General features: G+C 47.6%; 1 protein-coding gene across 10 annotated transcripts in view; it reads right to left on the bottom strand.

Moving 5' to 3' along the window:
- LOC119180681 (lysine-specific demethylase 4A) overlaps positions 1–18483 on the bottom strand; it is a 73726-nt gene that overhangs the window by 51629 nt on the left and 3614 nt on the right. For all 10 annotated transcript variants that reach the window (XR_012886488.1, XM_037431808.2, XM_037431806.2 and 7 more), the window contains exons 2-7: positions 17310–17508; positions 16226–16401; positions 15907–16030; positions 14564–14902; positions 11504–11641; positions 8791–8969 (exon numbers count right to left, since the gene is read on the bottom strand). Coding sequence is in view for 9 of the 10 variants with exons in the window: in XM_037431808.2 (XP_037287705.1) it covers positions 8791–8969; positions 11504–11641; positions 14564–14902; positions 15907–16030; positions 16226–16401; positions 17310–17483 (1130 nt within the window). In the remaining variant the exon portion in view is untranslated. The remainder of the gene's footprint in view (positions 1–8790; positions 8970–11503; positions 11642–14563; positions 14903–15906; positions 16031–16225; positions 16402–17309; positions 17509–18483) is intronic.

An 18483-nucleotide genomic window follows, 5' to 3' on the forward strand; every position in this document is an offset into this window, starting at 1 on the left:
GATCCGTGGAAATTTCCCTGGTCGATAACTTTCCTGATCACCTGCTTTTGTCGCACTCGCAGTGACAGGCTTGCACATGCATAAGACATGCTGCAGCTGTTTTCACTGTGTAAAATTACTTTCACTTGTCACCGTTCATAATAAAAGCAGGACACCACAAGGCAACAAATTACCACACGCACAGCACAGTTGCGCACAAAGGAATTCTACTTAATCTCGTGGTCCTTCACTATTAGGTTTCGTTGTCACACGCAGGCAATCTTCGGACTTTATTTATCGGTAGAAAGATGCCCTTCGAAATTGATTTTCTTAAGGGGGCAGACTGGTCTTTGGGATCAAAAAGTGACAAAAAAAAAAAAATAGTTTGACATACACTGATATTGACATACACTCAAACCTCTTCATAACGAAGTTGAAGGGGAGCCACAATAATTTCGTTATATCCATTAGTTCATTATATCGATTATAACAGTTTGTGGCAATGTATGCTCAAATGGGTGCACACCTATAAGCATGCAAAGAAGAAAACTGCCTCGCGGCGTAATGTACTGCGACACGACCACGCGTGCGACGGAAAATAAACTCAGTCGAATCTGATTCATTCGAACTTTCGGGTAATTCAAACTCACGCTGAGGTCCCGTCAAAGCTATGCGTATTCCAATGAGCGAAAACGCCCTGTAATTCAAACGCACAAGCACTTGCGACGGTTAATTCGAACATACTGCGCTCCGAAAATGCTCTCAGCACCACGCCCAATCCTGCGGCGGCACCTCTCCACGCTGCGCGCGAAGAAGGAAAAGGGAAGAAAAGGCTGTGGCGGATTATTTGCTCTCTCTGAAATGCCGATCTGCGACGCGCCTGTGCAACACCCCCGGGGGTGTCGGCTTGTGCCACACTAAGTCCACGCTTCTCTTTTTTCAGTTTCTGCACGTATATACAGACCCTTTCCCTTTCAAGGCCGCGCCCAGAGAGTCCTACTTTCTCGGTGCAGAGAATAGCAGCAATGGTAGCAGCGGAGATGAAGTCGTTGCCGTCGTGATAGGGAAATCGCTTTGCACCGTGTCCTCAATCCTTCCCGCTGCATGAGTAAGGAAGACTGCTCTCTCGGCCACGTGGGGCGTGGCTGTAAAGTCGGCGCAGGAGTTTTGAAAGAGCCGTGCCGAACGAGCGTCAAACTTCACAGAAAACGATATACTTAACATACTACGGTCCGTTTTTCTTTGATAGACTAATTTAGTTCGTTACATCCATGTACCGCTCAATTTTACTTTGTTACGAGGTTTAAAATGCATGGTTCTCAATGAAGCTTTCAAGGGGAATTTCATTTACTTCCTTATATCCATTATGCCATTATATCCTGTTTCATTACGGCACTTCTCAATGCGCAGCGTTGAGAGGTGCCGCCGCGGGATCGGGCATGGTGCTGAGAGCATTTTCAGAGCGCAGTATGTTCGAGTTAACCGTCGCAAGTGCTTGCGTGTCCGAATTGCAGAGAGTTTTCGCCCATTGGAATACACATAGCTTTGACGGTACCTCAGCGCGAGTTCAAATTACCCGAAAGTTCGACTCCATGAGATTCGACAGAGTTTATTTTCCATGGCACGCGTGGTCATGTAGTGGTACATCGGGCCAGGAGGCGGTTTCCTTCTTTGCATGCATTTATAGGTGTGCGCCCATCTGAGCATACATTGCCACAAACTGTCATAATCAATGTAATGAAATAATGGATATAACAAAAGTATTGTGGCTCCCCATGAACTTCGTTATAACGAGGTTTGAGTGTACATTAAAACTTGAAAGCCTGAGGCAGTGTGACACAAGCCTTTCTCAAGAGAATATTGTTACGTGAAAATGACACGAGGCGTGTCTATTTAAAATCTATATTTAAACTGATGCGTATGGCGTCGGCTAAGATGGAAGCAGCGCGCACAACCAACAGACCACTTCCTCGTTATCGTCTTCTGACTGCTGATACGTCAGCTACGTAGCATTACCCCCCCCGGCGGTAAAAGCGCCGTCTCGGAGCACATTAACTACGGTCTTCATACGCATACGTTTCATACGCATACAAAACGCATCAGTTTAAATATAGATTTTAAATAGACATGCCTCGTGTCATTTTCACGTAACATCTTTTGGTGGACGTGCTGGGTACTTCCCTGTCTTCATCACGAAGCTCCGCAACGGCCGCATCATCATAGGTTCAACCATGTCACAGGTTGAACAACCATCGTCTTCGCCACCTGCCCCTACCGTGACTTCTACATACGTCGTTCTACCTCCTGCTCGTGATCCCGGTGTATTTTCCGATCAGGATGGCGTTGACGTCGACAAATGGATCAACCGGTACGAACGGGTCAGCGCAAGCTATAGGTGGGACCCGACTCTTAAGCTTGCCAATGTGCTTTTTTACCTCGATGGCCCACCGCGAGTGTGGTTCGAGACGCACGAAGCGGAGATTACGAGCTGGGACTTCTTTCTTTAAAGAGAAGATCCGCGACCTTTTTGGCGACACCGTTGGGCGGCAGATCACAGCGCGGAATTAACTGGCGGCTCGTGCACAGACGTCGACGGAGTCGTACGTCGCGTACATTCACGACGTCATCGCCTTGTGCTGCCAGATTGACGAGCACATGAGTGAGTCGGAGAAAGTGGCCCATGTGCTGAAAGACATAGCAGACGACGCATTTAATCTTCTAGTTTACAACAACGTTGCCACCGTCGACGCCATCATTAAAGAGTGCCGGCGGTTCGAAGAAGCTAAGAGCCGCCGTATTACTCAGCGATTCACCCGGCTGCCCAACATGGCCGCGACCTCATCGTGTGAAGCCGCCCGCCAGTCCCCCACGTATGACAACGTCACACGCATTGTTCGTCGGGAAATCGAAGCCGCCTGTCCGGCTCCTCTTGAGCCACCTGTTTTCGCAACGCTCGCCTCTGACCAACAACAGCCGTCAGTGGGGTTAATACAAGCTGTGGTGAGGCAGGAGTTTGCGAATCTCGGACTTCCATCAGCATGTCCCTTGACTCGCCCTGAAGCCCCGTCCTACTCCCGAGGACACGCTCGCCGTTCACCTCCAACAATGCCCTTCCGTAACCCTTCGGAATGGCGAACACCCGACGACCAGCCTATTTGTTTTTCCTGCCACCAGCCTGGGCACGTTTTTCGCTATTGCCGCTGCCATTGGTCAAACCAACCACGTCAGACTTTCTCTACCTCGGCGCTCATGCATCCGACGACCCCTCAACGTTCAGTCGCCGCACCCTTCAATTTCTATTCGTCATCTTACGAGCCTTCCACTGACGCCCCTTTGCCCGGTCGCCGCTACCCTGACGCCCCTTCGTCCGGTCGCCGCAGTTCTCGCTCCCCGTCGCCGCTACGTCGCCAATCCCGCTCTCCGCCACCTCGGCGCTTTTCCTCGCAGAGCTTCTCTGGACGACCGCAGCAGGAAAACTAGATATTGCAGCTTATAGAGGTGAAGCTGCAATACCAATGACGGCCGAAAATCCTCTACTGACGCTTCCCACGCACCATAGCCTGCTTGAAGTACAAGTCGACCATGTTCCTGTGACCACCCTCATTGACACAGGTGCGCACCTGTCTATTATGAGCGCTTCTCTACGCTGCCGCTTACAAAAGACTATGACGCCACCTGCGACGCAGGCAATACGTGTTGCCGATGATGGTACTGTACCAGTAATCGGAATGTGCACTGCTCGTGTCAGCATTGCCGGTCGTCACGCCGTGGTCCTTTTTGCCGTGCTAGCCTGCTGCCCTCATGACCTCGATTTCCTTTCGGCACACTCGGCCTTAATTGATTGTTCGTCTGGTACCCTCAGCCTTGATCTACCAATCTTTGCCGACTACTCTGCAAAGCCCACCAGCCGCTTGAGCCCAACCACTTTCGTTCGCCTGCCACCTCGAGCCGTCACGTACGTGTCTTTGTCATCGACCCCTCCTGTTCCTGACGGTGATTATATCGTTACGCCAATTACTGACGTTCGGCTGACGCGCAATGTTACTGTGCCCTATACCGTCGCGACCATAGCAGATAACTGAGTGTTACTTCCGCTCCTTAACTTTGGTTTTACCCCTCAAGTGTTGCCCTGCCAGATGTCTCTAGCCCAGCTAACTGCCATAACAGAGGACGATGTCAGTGTTGTCGCTGTATCTGCTCTTGATCGAAGCGCAGTCTCACGGTCACCCAGATCAGACGATGCTATTTTTCGAAACATGAATGGATCGGAGCTGTCGCCTCACCAGGCCGATGCCCTCTGCCAAGTTTTGGCCTCATACAGTGACATTTTCGACACTGACGATCGTCCCTTGGGCCAGACTAAAATTGTCACTCACCGAATCAACACTGGTGACTCTGCACCCATTCACCGTCGACCGTACCACGTGTCAGCGTCAGAGCGAGAAGTGATTCAGAAAGAAGTGGCCAAAATGCTTACGAAAAACGTAATTGAACCATCAACGAGCCCTTGGGCATCTCCCATGGTATTAGTAAAAAAGAAAGACGGCTCATGGCGTTTCTGCGTTGATTATCGCCACCTCAACAAAATTACCAAAAAAGACGTGTACCCTCTACCACGCATTGACGATGCCCTTCATTGCCTCCATGGCGCCACCTTCTTTTCATCTCTCGACCTCCGATCTGGCTACTGGCAAATGGCTGTAGATGAAATGGATCGAGAAAAGACCGCCTTCGTTACCCCTGAATGTCTTTACCAATTCAAGGTCATGCCATTCGGGCTCTGCAACGCTCCAGCGACCTTCGAGAGAATGATGGACACGCTCCTACAAGGATTTAAATGGTCGACATGTTTGTGTTACCTGGACGACGTGATCATTTTCTCACCTACTTTTGCAACCCACCTTGAACGCCTTTCAACCATTCTATCCATATTTCGACGGGCCGGCCTGCAGCTCAATTCCTCCAAGTGTCACTTCGGTCTTCGTCAGATTACCGTATTGGGTCACCTTGTTGACGCTGCCGGCCTCTGCTCCTACTTTTGCCGGTTCGTGAAAAACTTTGCGGCACTCGCCCGGCCACTCACTGACCTTCTCAAACAAGACGTCCCATTTTCTTGGGGCCCTCCTCAAGCTGACGCCTTCTCTCAGCTAATCACTGCTCTAACGACACCTCCTATTCTTGCCCCTTTCGACCCCGATGCTCCCACAGAAGTGCGAACAGACGCGAGTGGTCACGGAATTGGTGCAGTTTTGGCGCAAATTCAGCGGGGCAACGACCGTGTAATCGCGTACGCAAGCCGTCTGCTTTCTAAGTCTGAACGCAATTATTCTATAACAGAACGAGAATGTCTCGCTCTTGTTTGGGCAGTTTCGAAATTCCGTCCTTACTTGTATGGCCGCCCTTTCCGCGTCATCACAGATCATCACGCGCTGTGTTGGCTTTCTTCTCTGAAGGACCCCACTGGACGACTTGGTCGTTGGGCATTACGCCTACAGGAGTATTCCTACTCGGTTGCTTATAAGTCTGGACGTCTCCATCTGGACGCCGATTGCTTATCCCGCTACCCTGTTGATCAGCCCGACAAACCAGACATCGAGCCTAGCCTTAGCGTCATGTCAATGTCCCAGTTTCTTCAGATACGTGATGAACAACGTCGCGATGCTTCTCTGCGACAACTTATTGACCGTCTCGAATCTGCTCCGAACGACACGTCACTTCGCATGTACGTCCTCCTGAATGGCACGCTGTACCGTCGTAGCCTCCAGCCAGATGGCCCTGAGCTCCTTCTTGTCGTGCTGAAAAATTTGCGTTCAACCGTGCTGCACGAGCTTCACGGTGAACCAACTGCTGGTCATCTGGGTGTACCTCGGACGTACGACCGCGTGCATCGCCGCTTCTTTTGCCGCGGTCTCGCCCGGTCCGTTCGCCGTTACGTGTCCTCCTGCGATAAATGCCAACGTAGGAAGCGACCTACTGTGCCCCCGGCTGGACTTCTTCAACCGATCTCCATCCCAACCGAACCTTTCTTCCGTGTTGGTATAGATCTTCTCGGTCCTTTTCCCCCGAGTCGAAATCGGGCAACAAGTGGGTCGCCGTTGCTATAGACTACGCGACTAGGTATGCCATCACTCGAGCGCTCCCCACCAGCACCGCTACTGACGTTGCGGACTTTTTGCTCCACGACGTCATCCTACACCATGGCGCTCCTCGCCAATTACTCACAGATCGTGGCCGTGCATTTCTGTCCCGTGTGATCGACTATCTTCTGCGCTCTTTTTCGACGCACTACAAGCTGACCACTTCCTACCATCCCCAAACAAATGGCCTTACCGAACGGCTAAATCGGACTCTAACAGACATGCTCGCGATGTATGTGTCCTCCGACCACCATGACTGGGACCTGGCGCTACCTCACGTGACCTTCGCGTACAATTCTTCGCGCCACGACACCACTGGTTATTCACCCTTTTATTTGCTTTATGGCCGTGATCCGACGTTACCACTCGACACCTTACTTCGAACCACTACAACGCCGTCAACCGAATATGCACGCGACGCTATTGCTCGTGCCGACCACGCACGTCAGATCGCCCGCTCTAGACTTTCGGCTTCGCAAGCCACCCAGAAAGCCATCTACGACAGCCGGCATGCTGACGTTCACTTCTCACCCGGTTCTCTTGTTCTGTGGTGCCCAGTTCGTCGAGTTGGCTTATCAGAGAAGTTATTGTCTCGCTACATGGGTCCTTACCGTATTATCCGCCAGGTAACCGACGTCACCTATGAGATCATTCCTGCATCTGAGACCACAAGCCTGCCTGCAACCACACCCAGTGATGTTGTGCACGTCAGCAGGCTAAAACCTTACCACCTGCCTACTGAAGACCGTAGTTAATGTGCACCGAGACGGCGCTTTTACCGCCGGGGGGGGGGTAATGCTACGTAGCTGACGTATTAGCAGTCAGAAGACGATAACGAGGAAGTGGTCTGTTGGTTGTGCGTGCTGCTTCCATCTTAGCCGACGCCATACGCATCAGTTTAAATATAGATTTTAAATAGACACGCCTCGTGTCAATATCACTTTTGGTGCCTTGCTACCCATCGCAAAACCATTGTTCTCCTTGAGTCTTAAACATTAGTTTCCTGCATAACAATCTTTAAACCCACAATTGTTTGAAATAAAGTATGTTAGCCAATTAATGGATATTTCGTTAACATCTTATTGTTACAATTAGATAACTTGAACCACTTCTTTCGTATCCACGATATCTCAATGAATACAAGTTTCGGGTAAAAAGAAAAGAAATACAATGCTACCCCCTAAGCGAAGCTTTTACAGTCGGCTCCCGATAACTTGTAGTCATTTATTTGGAATTTTCGATTAACCAAAAGTCAACGAGTGGTCCCATCAATTTTGCATGCACGTTTATAGAAGAAAATGCTCCATAATTCCATCTTAAAAACCCGCAATGTTGGTTAATTAGAAATTATTTTTCAGTGGAGACCTTTGTGGAAACCGTAATTTTTCAATGAAATGGGGTATTCTTCATGTGCAAAGATCGCCAAGACAGCTGTCGGTTCGTGCTGTTGTTGCCATTGCCACTGCCCACAGCGGGCACAGTTCATTAAGCAGCCATCTAGTTTAGTCAATTCCAGGGAATCACGATCGCATTGGCTAACTATGTCTTTTCTTGTGATGTGTTGAGTGCTTCAGCCGTGCGCTGGGTTGTAGTCTGGTTGAAGTTAGAAATGAGCAACTGGATGCTCAAACACACATTAAGCACTGTGTGTGTGTTTGCCTGTTCTGTTCTCTTTGGGTCCAGTCGCGCTGTTGAAACATAGCACGATAAATCAACTAGCCCGGCAATGCACAGTAGCTTGATTCTGCACGCGTTTCCAACGCTGATTTTGAGTGTTGTGGTGGCAACGTTTTATAATGGCAATTCGCGGCCCCTGCCGAATGCTTGACTTGGTGGTGAAAGCCAAAAGTCTAGAAAGAAGTTGACCGGGAAGGACCGGGACGCGGGTTTTAGAACAATCGAAAATGGCCGGGAAAAAAACGGATCTTTCGCAAAACTCATTTTCAGGCCATTCGTACCTCTGAGCACCTACTCTCAAATTACTAATGCTGAATTCGGCTGGGAAATACGATAAAATGGGCCTTCAAAGCACTCCAGGAGCGTTGTAGCGGGCCAAGTGCTGCCATCTTGAGCTAGATTTGAAGCCGTTTCCTTTGTGCGCAATTTGCATTATCTCAAAATGGCATCGCTCAAGCAGAATGGCTGCTGTCAAGAGTTTTTTTGAAGGTGGTTCCGGAGTAGCCGATCGGCTCTCACTCAGCACGCGCGCATTTCAAGTGCGCCGCCCGAGTCTTCCATTGGGCGACGTGGCCAAGGCGCTTTTTAAGTGCGCCATTTCACGTTTCCGATTAGCTGGCGTGATTAACAAGTTTTATTTTTCTTGCGTGTTAGTCATTATAGCTGTCCTTTCACAATCACAGGCACTTTTGGTCGCAATCACAGCTGATCCAGATCAAATTCCTTGATTGGACTCAACAGTCTGAACTGACCTGATTAGGCTCAACATGGTCTGAACTGATCTGGATTGAGTGCGTTTCATACATCAGTCAAATCCCAATCTGAGAGCCAAATTGCGATCGTCTTGATTCCAACCCGGCCTGATCGCGATGACCGTGTAGCACCTGATCTGGTTTCAGGCATAATCCCGCTTGGCCTTGATTGCGATTAAAATTGCCTGCACGACAATAGTGTGGGAGAGACTGTTGGTGGTGCAATGAGTGCGAAGTATGCTCACATGGAACGCAGCATGGCCATCTCAATGTGGGTGGGCGCCCGGGCAGGCACCCGGCTCGAGGGATCCTCAGGGTGGCAGCCCACATCCTGGCCGGCCAGCCACAGCTCGTATCTATCAGGCTGGAACTTCTTCACAAACACGTCCATGCTGATCTTCACGCAGTCATTCCGACACAGGCACTGCAAACGACAAAGCCACGGGTCTCGGCAAAAAGTTCTTGAAAGCACTCCTGAGTCATAGTGGTGCCCAAAACCATTAATGCCAAGCCCAGCCTTCAAATGTGATTAAGGGAGGCTACCATCAGATACCACCTTTCTAGTTTATTGAGATATCTCGATAAAATTTTCAGAATAGACTAACAGTAAAGCATTAGAACTACTACAAAATTTCATTAAGTTATGTTCACTGGTTCTCCAGTTATAGCAGTATGTCAGAATAGTGCTCATGGTTCTCTTATTCAAGGCCTGGAGAACTTTCAAAAGGTGCTCGAACTATAAAATATAACAATGATAATTCTCAGATTATTATCTCAGGGGGTAACGGAGCTCTTTTATTGAATTTCCTTAATGAAAAGCTTTAGCAGACCATTAAATTTAGTGTTGATGATTGGGATATTAACAATCAAATTTTAATTAGGTATCATAAATAACAGACACAATATATTGAAAAAAATGGGCTTGTCTCCCCCTGAGAAATTTATTCACATACATAATAAAAAAATTGACTTATGAAAATAGGATGAGTGGTTCCCCAGATATGGCTGGAACAAGCAGCCTCACTAGCCAAAAAAGTCATTTTGAGAGAACGACATTTGAAAGTTTTGGGGCAAATATGCGAATCTAATACAACCCCGCAGCATAACTGGAGGAAAGGCGGGAAACACTTTTTCTTCGCTACCTTTCCGTCTTCTCCAAAGATTTATTCTTAGCCTTCTACAAGTGCAATGAATCTTTCTCGGCTGCCCGTTGAATGGCCAGGTCGTGCTCCATCGCCTGAAATTTCCACTTCGTCGCTGGCATAGCGCCGAGTTCTCTTTGAACAGCAGCGCGTTGTTGATTTGCCGCCTCTTCGCACGTCAAAAAACGTGTTCGCAAGTGCACAGTTGACGACGCGATCGCACTCTCGGAGGCCTACGAAAGAGAGGATGTGGAAGCCCCTGGCGATGAGCGGGAGACACCAGGCCCACTTGCAACATCAAATTTTTGCACCGGTGGAGCAAGAGTCCCATGTCTAGGTGCGTCGATGCAACCACGCTTTTGCTTAGATGAAGAAGCTGCTCCACATGTACTGTCGGCGCGATTACTGTCGGCCCACATGCGAGCGGAGAGCCTCGCCATGCGGACAACCTTCATAGATGCTTCCTTGCACCAAACACATGTTGCGCCTTCCTTGTCGTTCAGCGCATCGCGAGCGAATGCAAGAACGGTCTCGTAAAGAGAGTTGAAAATCATCTCTCAAGACGTTTGAAAATCATTTCGTAAAAGCGGTTGAAACGCGGAGAGTATGCGATCGGCTGCAATGATAAACGATACCAAGCAGAACGCCGCGGATGGAGGAGCAGCAGACGAAGGAGAGCCGCATTATGTGCAAGAGTACTACGTCATTGCACGCAGCAGCCAATCGCAGTTGAAGAGTCCCACTCGTCCTTGAGAACAGCGCGCACCGCCCAATCCCAGTGGCGCGTTTCTGCAGCGGGAAACTTCAAAGCTCTCGCGAACTCTCCTATCATGAGCAGCTTGCTCCTCTCCTGTGCTGCCGCTGTCGCCGCAGGTGGCAGGAAAAGAAAGTGCGAGAATTCACAAACAAAACAACACCAAAATTGTGGAGCTCCGTCAAGCGGTCGAGAAACTGCGATCGCGCCAAGTTGGGCTACTTTGAGTGCTCCCGTGTCGCTCGAGGGCTGCGGCGGCTTGTTGTAAACTTTATTTCAAACAGTTTCGCGATGAGTTAGACAATATTTACAGAAAAGGTAATTTATGACACATACTGCCCAAATATGTGGTTCCCAAAAATCTACTTTTTCGCGATTTTTTTCCGTTTTCAAAGGCCGCGTCCCCCCTTAACTTCAACGATTCCTCATACCGGTGTTTGAAACAGCACCATGCACGTACTGCACACATCTTGAAACTGTTTTCACCAACTGTTTGGCAAGAAGAAAGCTCAATGAAAGATGTCAAACGGACCCACCCCCAGTGTTATCTTTGAGCCACATAGTTTTTGTGGGAATCAACAGGCTTTTCACTATAGTAATCCTCTCCATTGGCCTGACTGTGGCCACTATGAGGCAAAGGCCTGTCCCGTGTTTCACCAATCAATCCAGTCCGCTCACTCGCATGCTTGCCTTATGTTTTGGAGTTCAATATGTTCCTCATAATGACAAGCAGTTATCTTGCCTTCACGCTACATGAGTTGTTCATGCCCACTTATTTACTGATTTTAAATAAATGTCCTTAACACCCGTTAGCTCCTGTACCCACTCTGCTCTATCTTCTATCTTTTTTTTTTTCTTTTACATGACCCGCTACATTAGTATAGAGTATAGAACAAATGGAATTTTTCTTTTTTATTTACTTTTCATTCCACGTGTGAGGCAGCAAATTCTGCTTGTAGTCACTATAGCAAGAAAAACGTCAGCATAAGCTCACTTCACATGCTCTTTTTTGTCCACAGGCCCTACACGAAACACAATGAATTTGAAATGTTGCCAGCTCACCTGTGAGGCACGCTTGCCGTACTCAACCCAACGAGGCAGGGCAAAGTTAGTGGACTCGGCGCAGTTGAAACCGTGATTGAAGCCGGCATGGTAGCCGTAGGGAAAAGTGATCATGAACTCGCCGGCCTCCTGGGTTATCTACACATTGAAAAAAACAAAAAATGATGACAGTTTTCAAACAATCCCACCAACTGCGTTCTCAACAAAAGAGCAATCAAATCACACACTTCTCTTCTAGATCACAGTATGTTTTTTTTTCATCTGCCAATGGAAACTGCGTAATTGAAGCTTTCAATTCTGATCATGCAAGAAATCAACTCAAGGTAGCATGAAACAAGTATTCTACGAGGTTTATATGCACTTGCAAACCGATAGTATACCAGCAAAGTCCTGGCTTCAATACCTCCCTTAGTACAAATACATTCCTCTGAAAAACCTTTCTCTATTGCATGGCACTTTTTTTTTAGCTTCCGAAAAATTTCTGCAGGTTTGCACAGTGCTGCAGAACTTGCATGGCAAATTCACTCTCCAACACCAAGAATACCGCTCAGCCCAGATGGTTTGATCCCTGAACACTAAGGTCTGCACACCCGAGAAATCATTGCTGTAAAGCTTGGATAACAGCTTCTGCCACGGAAGCCCAAAACAGTTGATGTCCGAACACTCTACTACAACCTCAGAAAAAATGCCAGCTTGAACCAAGTCATTGCTGGTCCTCCCCTCCCCCACTTTCAGAGAGAGAGAATGTTTAATAGCACTTACTTTCTTGAGCTCAAGCACCTCTAGAAAGTTCCAATTATTTGACTTTCCCATACAGATACAAGTTTGTATCACTTGTTCAAAGTCGAAAAGTTGAATGTATGGGCAAATTTCGTTTGAAACTCTGAACATTACAACTCAGTAAAGCGCCATGATGTACGTGGTAATGATGGTGGTAATGATGAGCCTTTAAGCCAGTGCGTTCTATTTACATCAGCCAAGAAAAAGTACAGTAAAAACCGGAATATAGCTTGACCTCCCCAAACTTTGAATCGCTGAAAAACAAAATTAAAAAAAATTGCGGCGCACCCTTACCTTGGTAAATATGCGGCACAATCGCATGCACTGTGCTGACATTTCTTTTTATTTGGACACTTATTTTACGTAGCCAAAGGCCAGAAAGTGCTTTCACTCAGACTCATCCGAACTTGAGTTCAACGACGTCCGTTTTTCGCTAGTAATGTCCCAGAGTGCATCGTTCGCCATACCATCCAATGTGCTACTGATGCAGCGTTTACGGAATGACGGAAGCACGCCGCTTCAGCGCAAAGCCCTTCCGCTTCATAAATCGGCCCACCCATGATGGCAAGCTCATGAATTGAGCTCTCGTGAGCCCAGTCGCGCGCTACCTCGATAGCTTTCACGAGGATGCACTCCGTAATGGGTAGAAACCTTGCACAGAGCTCCCTGAAGAACTCGGCGAATAGCGTTCCCAGTTCCATCCACGAAACTGAAGCATTTTTTTTGTTACCGCTGCAAGATGTGAAGTGATGCTCTTGGCTCCTCCAATATCAGACGCTTTTCTCCGATACACCGAATTCCTGTCGTGCCGCCAGATTTCCGTGCGCTTCGGCATACTCGATAACTCTTTTCTTAAAGCCCATCGTAAACTGCCGTCAACTACCCCTCATTTCTGAAGGACATGGAAAAAAGAAAACAGCAGACTGACAGCGGATAACCTAGGCAAAATGGCATTGCTAGAACACTGTAGGCCTTGCCTAGCCTTGCCCAACGGCACCGCTGTTGGTGCTCATCATGGCAATGGAGGGACTTCAGCTGCCTATAAGACAAAGGTTGACTTTTCATTGCGTCTTTTTGAAAAAAAAAAAAAAAAGAAAGTTCGACCTATATTTCAGTTTTTATGGTACTTTTGGTTCGAACATATTCCAGCCAACATGACTGTCTTTCACTGTCTTTCAAAGTGAAGGGCAGGCGCTACGCGGTATGGTGGGTGGAGCTTATATTTCAACTCAAGTTTTTAGCGAAGTGATACACAATCATGGCACATCTTGTCAAACGCTATTGCATGGGTCTGTTTTTATCATACATTGCCCGTGGACACTGCTTGTGCTCTCAGTTGACTAATTGAGCCGTTGGTTGAGCTACGATTCGACCGTTATGCCAGCGTCTAATACAGTCGCCCACCGATTTTTCTGACTCTAAAAATTCAGACTTGTGTGATGTTTTGAACTTAAAAAGTGCACAGTCAGGGTTGTATAGGGCTAACGCATTTTTTCGACCAATTTTTTGGACATATTCGACCCTGAAAGTTGGATTTTTCGAACTAAATCGCTTGTTTTCAGCCGTGCCACGGAACATTACGGATGCGGCCATGTTAGATTTTCCGCTGAATTGACTAAGCTCAGTGGCTTAACTTTAAAATGGCTTTTCTGCCTCCAAGATTGGAAAGCGAACGTCATATTTCAAGTTTTGGAGGACGTGTCTGTTTTAGAAAACGTGGCACAGGACCATTTTTTCGTCTTCGGTCAGCCATAGTGGTCAGCACTGTCGTCATCGCACAGTACAGAGAGGAGGCGGAACTGCGCAGTGGTGAAGTGAATGTATGATTGTAGTATGGTCCCTAGAATAGTGAATGTGCCCGACACGATGACGTTTTTCGCTCGTGGGAACGATCACAATTTCGTGCGCAGAGCCCACAGGTGAAGAAATTCTTCGCCAGGTTATGCCACAGCCGGAGAGCGGTTCGAATGATTATGACGATCGCCCGCAGCCGTCGGTAGCGGAGATCGCCACCGCGGTGACGATGTCCCTTGGCGCAAATACAGGCGAACCAAATTGATTCCAAGCGTAGTATGAGGCAAGGCAGAATCATGGACTTTTTTAAAGTCTGCCTGATGCAATAAAGTTAATATTTCTGACAAAAACAAATTTTTTGCACTGCTCGATTTTTCTGACTTTTTTTCGGTCCCCACCAGGTCCGAAAAATTAGTCGGTGACTGTAAACAGTCTCCACAAGGAGCGGAGAGTGCCACGCCCTAAATTATGCAATAATAGGCTCACCTTGTTGTAAGGTATCGAGTACTGGCGCAGGACCTGGGGAGAGATGACGGTCATCTTGTGCCGCAGAAAAGCAGAGCACTCCTGAGCCGTGTTGTGGAAAAAGCCCGCCGCGAGGCGCTCGAGCCGGCGCCCGTGCTCGGGGGGCACGCAATACCACGACTTGGGGGCCCCGAAGTGGAGGTAATTGATGGAGTACAGGTCCATGTCCTCGGTGTGCCAGGCAAACGTGGTCTTCCACATGCCAAAGTAAAGGTAGGCCGTGTTGACCCCTTCAATCTTGATGCCATAGTCCTGGCCCACCAGGTCCAGAATGGTGTTCAAGTGATTGATGTTGAACTCCTGCAATGCCGGCACGTCAAGACAGAATTCATGAAGGCCCCAAGGCAAATGGAAAGCACTGCGACATTCCAGTATATTTTTTTAGTTTCGTCAACACACATTCTCTAAAGAGACTGCAGCTGGTGAACTTTGCATTAACAATCATGCCAGTTATAGATCTTCCCATTTTAGACACAGTCTAGCGTCAACACTGTAAACATTTCAAACAGAACCTGAAGGGACCAACGAAATATGTCCCATTTAACAGCAGTTTCATTTATGAGAAATGACCAGAGTAGCATTATTCAGGATGAAAACGATCGAACTAGAAGTAGTTGCTCAATTTGAGCAGCAATGCCATTTAATTTTCCAGTTACAGAGTAAACAAATTACTGTATATAATGAAAAACTTCAAAAAAACTTCCCTGCGATACCATGTGATGAAAATGCACTTATAGTGAACATTAGATATAATAAATGTATCTTAAAGCATCCAACACAAGTTTGTATTACAAAATGCAAGTGTGTTTCAAATGGCTGCCAAGAGCTAAATCATAAGAGTATATGATTTAAGCTACAAAACACCACAATACGATTGAACCCCCGCGTCACGGCAATGTCTTCAGGCAGCAATTCTTGTATTTTATATGAGATGTCTCTTATAAGCAGGGTACCTCGTATGCATTTTCGAATCAACCAGTATGTTACTGTGGGCACACAAGCGTCTCCTATACCCATTTGTCTTTTATATCAGTGTCGCTTATGAAGGGGTTCGACTGTATGACAAAGGGCAGTTGCAGGAACAGTTCACGACATCGGGGATCACTAAAGTGCGCTCAAACAATATTTTTCTATCGGATATTGCGTGTGGAAATCAGTGGTATGAAGGAAGTGCAATTAACTTTATTTGGGACAGTTCAGAGTGAGGATAAAAGTAGTTAGTCAATAAAAAACAAAGCCTTTCACTTAATCTTTGACAATAAATAAAAGAGAAAGAGGTTTTTAACTACAACACAGCGGCTCACCTTAACACCTGGGTCATACAGTGATCCTGACACATCCGCACCGTAGATTGGAGGGTTGAAGGCAATGTTCTTCCAATACTTGCGCTCCAAGTCCTCATAGTCAAAGTGAGGGGGAGTGCTGAAACTGCACAGGAAATGGGCAAACCATGCAAAGTCACATAACATGTAAACTCCCACACTCTCATCGATTGAGCCAATGAAGAAACTGATGAAAGAATTAGAATCACCGATGATGCAGCAATGATATTAGGGTAGCATTTATACGAGGCCCTCACTTTGACGTAGAGGGCCATGACAAGCCCCAATCATAAACACTCACCGGTCACTTTGGGCGACGCGCCTGAAATCCTTGACACTCATGGACTTTTTCTGGATGTTGTACTGCTGGTAGAGGCCCTGGCCCCCGGACACCACTTGTGAGATGGGCGATGGGATCTCCATATCGATGTCGTCGTAGCCTCCTTTACGGGGGATCCACTCCTTGGGTGGGATGATCTATGCAAGCAACACAAAGTTCAGTCAGAAGCAGCGCTTGATCATCGTAAGGAATACAAACAAGAGAGTAGTCGTGGAGAAAATTGAGGGTTGTAGGTAGGGTTAGACGATTGCAACCACCATGCAGTCAAACAGGGACCAATGAAGATATCGATGTGAAGTGATGGGCAGATCGTAATTACTAGAGGCGTTACAAGGGGAAATGCTGGTTCCAGAAGGATTCCTCATTTCAACTACTTCATGTCTTTTTTCATGTTACGAACGGCGTTTTCAGTTCTGAATTAGGGAAATTCACTCAGGCACAGGATCTCTCTGTAAAGTAGTGAGACTGGGTCTGGTAAAAGGTACTGACCCGGTCAGTGCATACTGAATTTCTTGCAAATGGTCTCTTGGGCAGTGGTACACCGCTTTTAACTCAATTACCACCCCGCAAGGCCTTCCTTCCAGCTCCCTTTCATAGAGAGTCCACTGGACTGCGAGAGCACCGTCAAGATTGTGACCTTTCAGGCTTCTCTTGAGCTTCGAAAACAGTAGGGTGACTGCTGGGCTCACATCAGGGCTGATGTGACCATGATACAGCCCTGACCTAAGCCCTTCAGGCTTCTTTTTTGGTCCAAAAGCTCAAGGGAAGCCTGAAAAATATCTGTTTCAACGATGTTCCCACCATTTAACAGACACAATGTCTTTGAAAGAGGTCACCGCAGCTGACTGCCTTTGCAGCGAGATAATCCCTATGGAAGCGGGTTGTCGACACCCAAGGTGACAATTTTGACGAACTTTGGTAATATCTACCGAATATATCTATTTTATTTTTCTAGACCTAGTCATTGCTTTATGGACAAACCCTCTGGCTCAGGCACACTATCCCCTGCAGCCTACCAATCAAGGCACTACAGTTCAGCACCCACCTTGGCCAGCCCCGCCTTGTGGGCTCCCATGGACTCCATGTGCTCGAGGTACTTGGAGAAGTCCTGCATCTCTTCCAGGGTGGGCCGGAACACCATGATCTTGGGCACACTCGAGGTGCATGTGCCCCCCGTGGCACCACCACCAACACTCGGCTTCTCCATGGTGCACAGCATTCTGATGCTACTCACCGCCCCCCTCCTGGACGTTGATCACAACGGGTAACGATCACTCAACCACCCAAACAGACAAGATGTATAAGCACTCGCGATCCCATGCTCGCATAAATATGATCCCTGTAAACTCTAAGGAGTAAAATCGTTCCTGAGTAGCATGCTCAATGCACAAGAAAACAGGGCCCGCTCATCTTCTCCAGCCCATTATTTCATGTATAAAAGACAGGCCTCAACACCTAATCTGAACAGTTAGTTGCCAAAGGCTTACATCTTGACCTCAGATATGCTCTTGGACTGTGGACAAGAAGTGCCTATGTATTTCATGCAATAAAAGTGATTCCGGACTTCTACTCTCATTGAAACACTTTATTTAGTGTTGTAGTGTGTTTTATGTATGTTCTCTATCTGCTGCAGTAACATGCATGCATTTACTCCTCCTCCCCAGGATCCTATATCCTTTTCTCGGTCAGGTCACCTATTACAAGGCTGACGAATGTTTTGAGTGATTAGCAGTGGCCAAATTAAGAATGCCTGGAACAAACATTTTAACAAAGGAACATTACTCTAGACAGAAACTGCTATCAGTAGCAGTGATTTTATGAACGGGCAACACTCTCCCCCATCCCCAATGGGAAAGAGGTGGATGGGAACATAAGCAGGCAGGCAGAGTGGGGTGAGAAGGGTTTAAAAGGACTAACATGGTAGGGCTGTTGCAAGTTATTCGAAGTCTGCAGGTTTTCACTTTCACGTGTGGAGGGAGAGAGAAACGTCTTTATTCACAAAAGCATGGAGAATGAGGGTGTGGGAGGAACCCCTAGTCCGGGGTCTTTAGGACAACTTTAGCGACGAGCTGGGCCCACTATATCAGAGCTCGGAGGACCATTGCGAAGAGCATCATCCCACAGTTCCTAGTTACGTAAAGGGTGAAGGAAAGCAGGAAAGGGAGGAAAGATGTTTGCAGCGCACTCGATCGAGACATGGAAGGTCGTGGGCAAGTTTC

This window comes from Rhipicephalus microplus, chromosome 10 (assembly GCF_043290135.1).
Source record: "Rhipicephalus microplus isolate Deutch F79 chromosome 10, USDA_Rmic, whole genome shotgun sequence".
Lineage (NCBI taxonomy): Eukaryota > Metazoa > Arthropoda > Arachnida > Ixodida > Ixodidae > Rhipicephalus > Rhipicephalus microplus.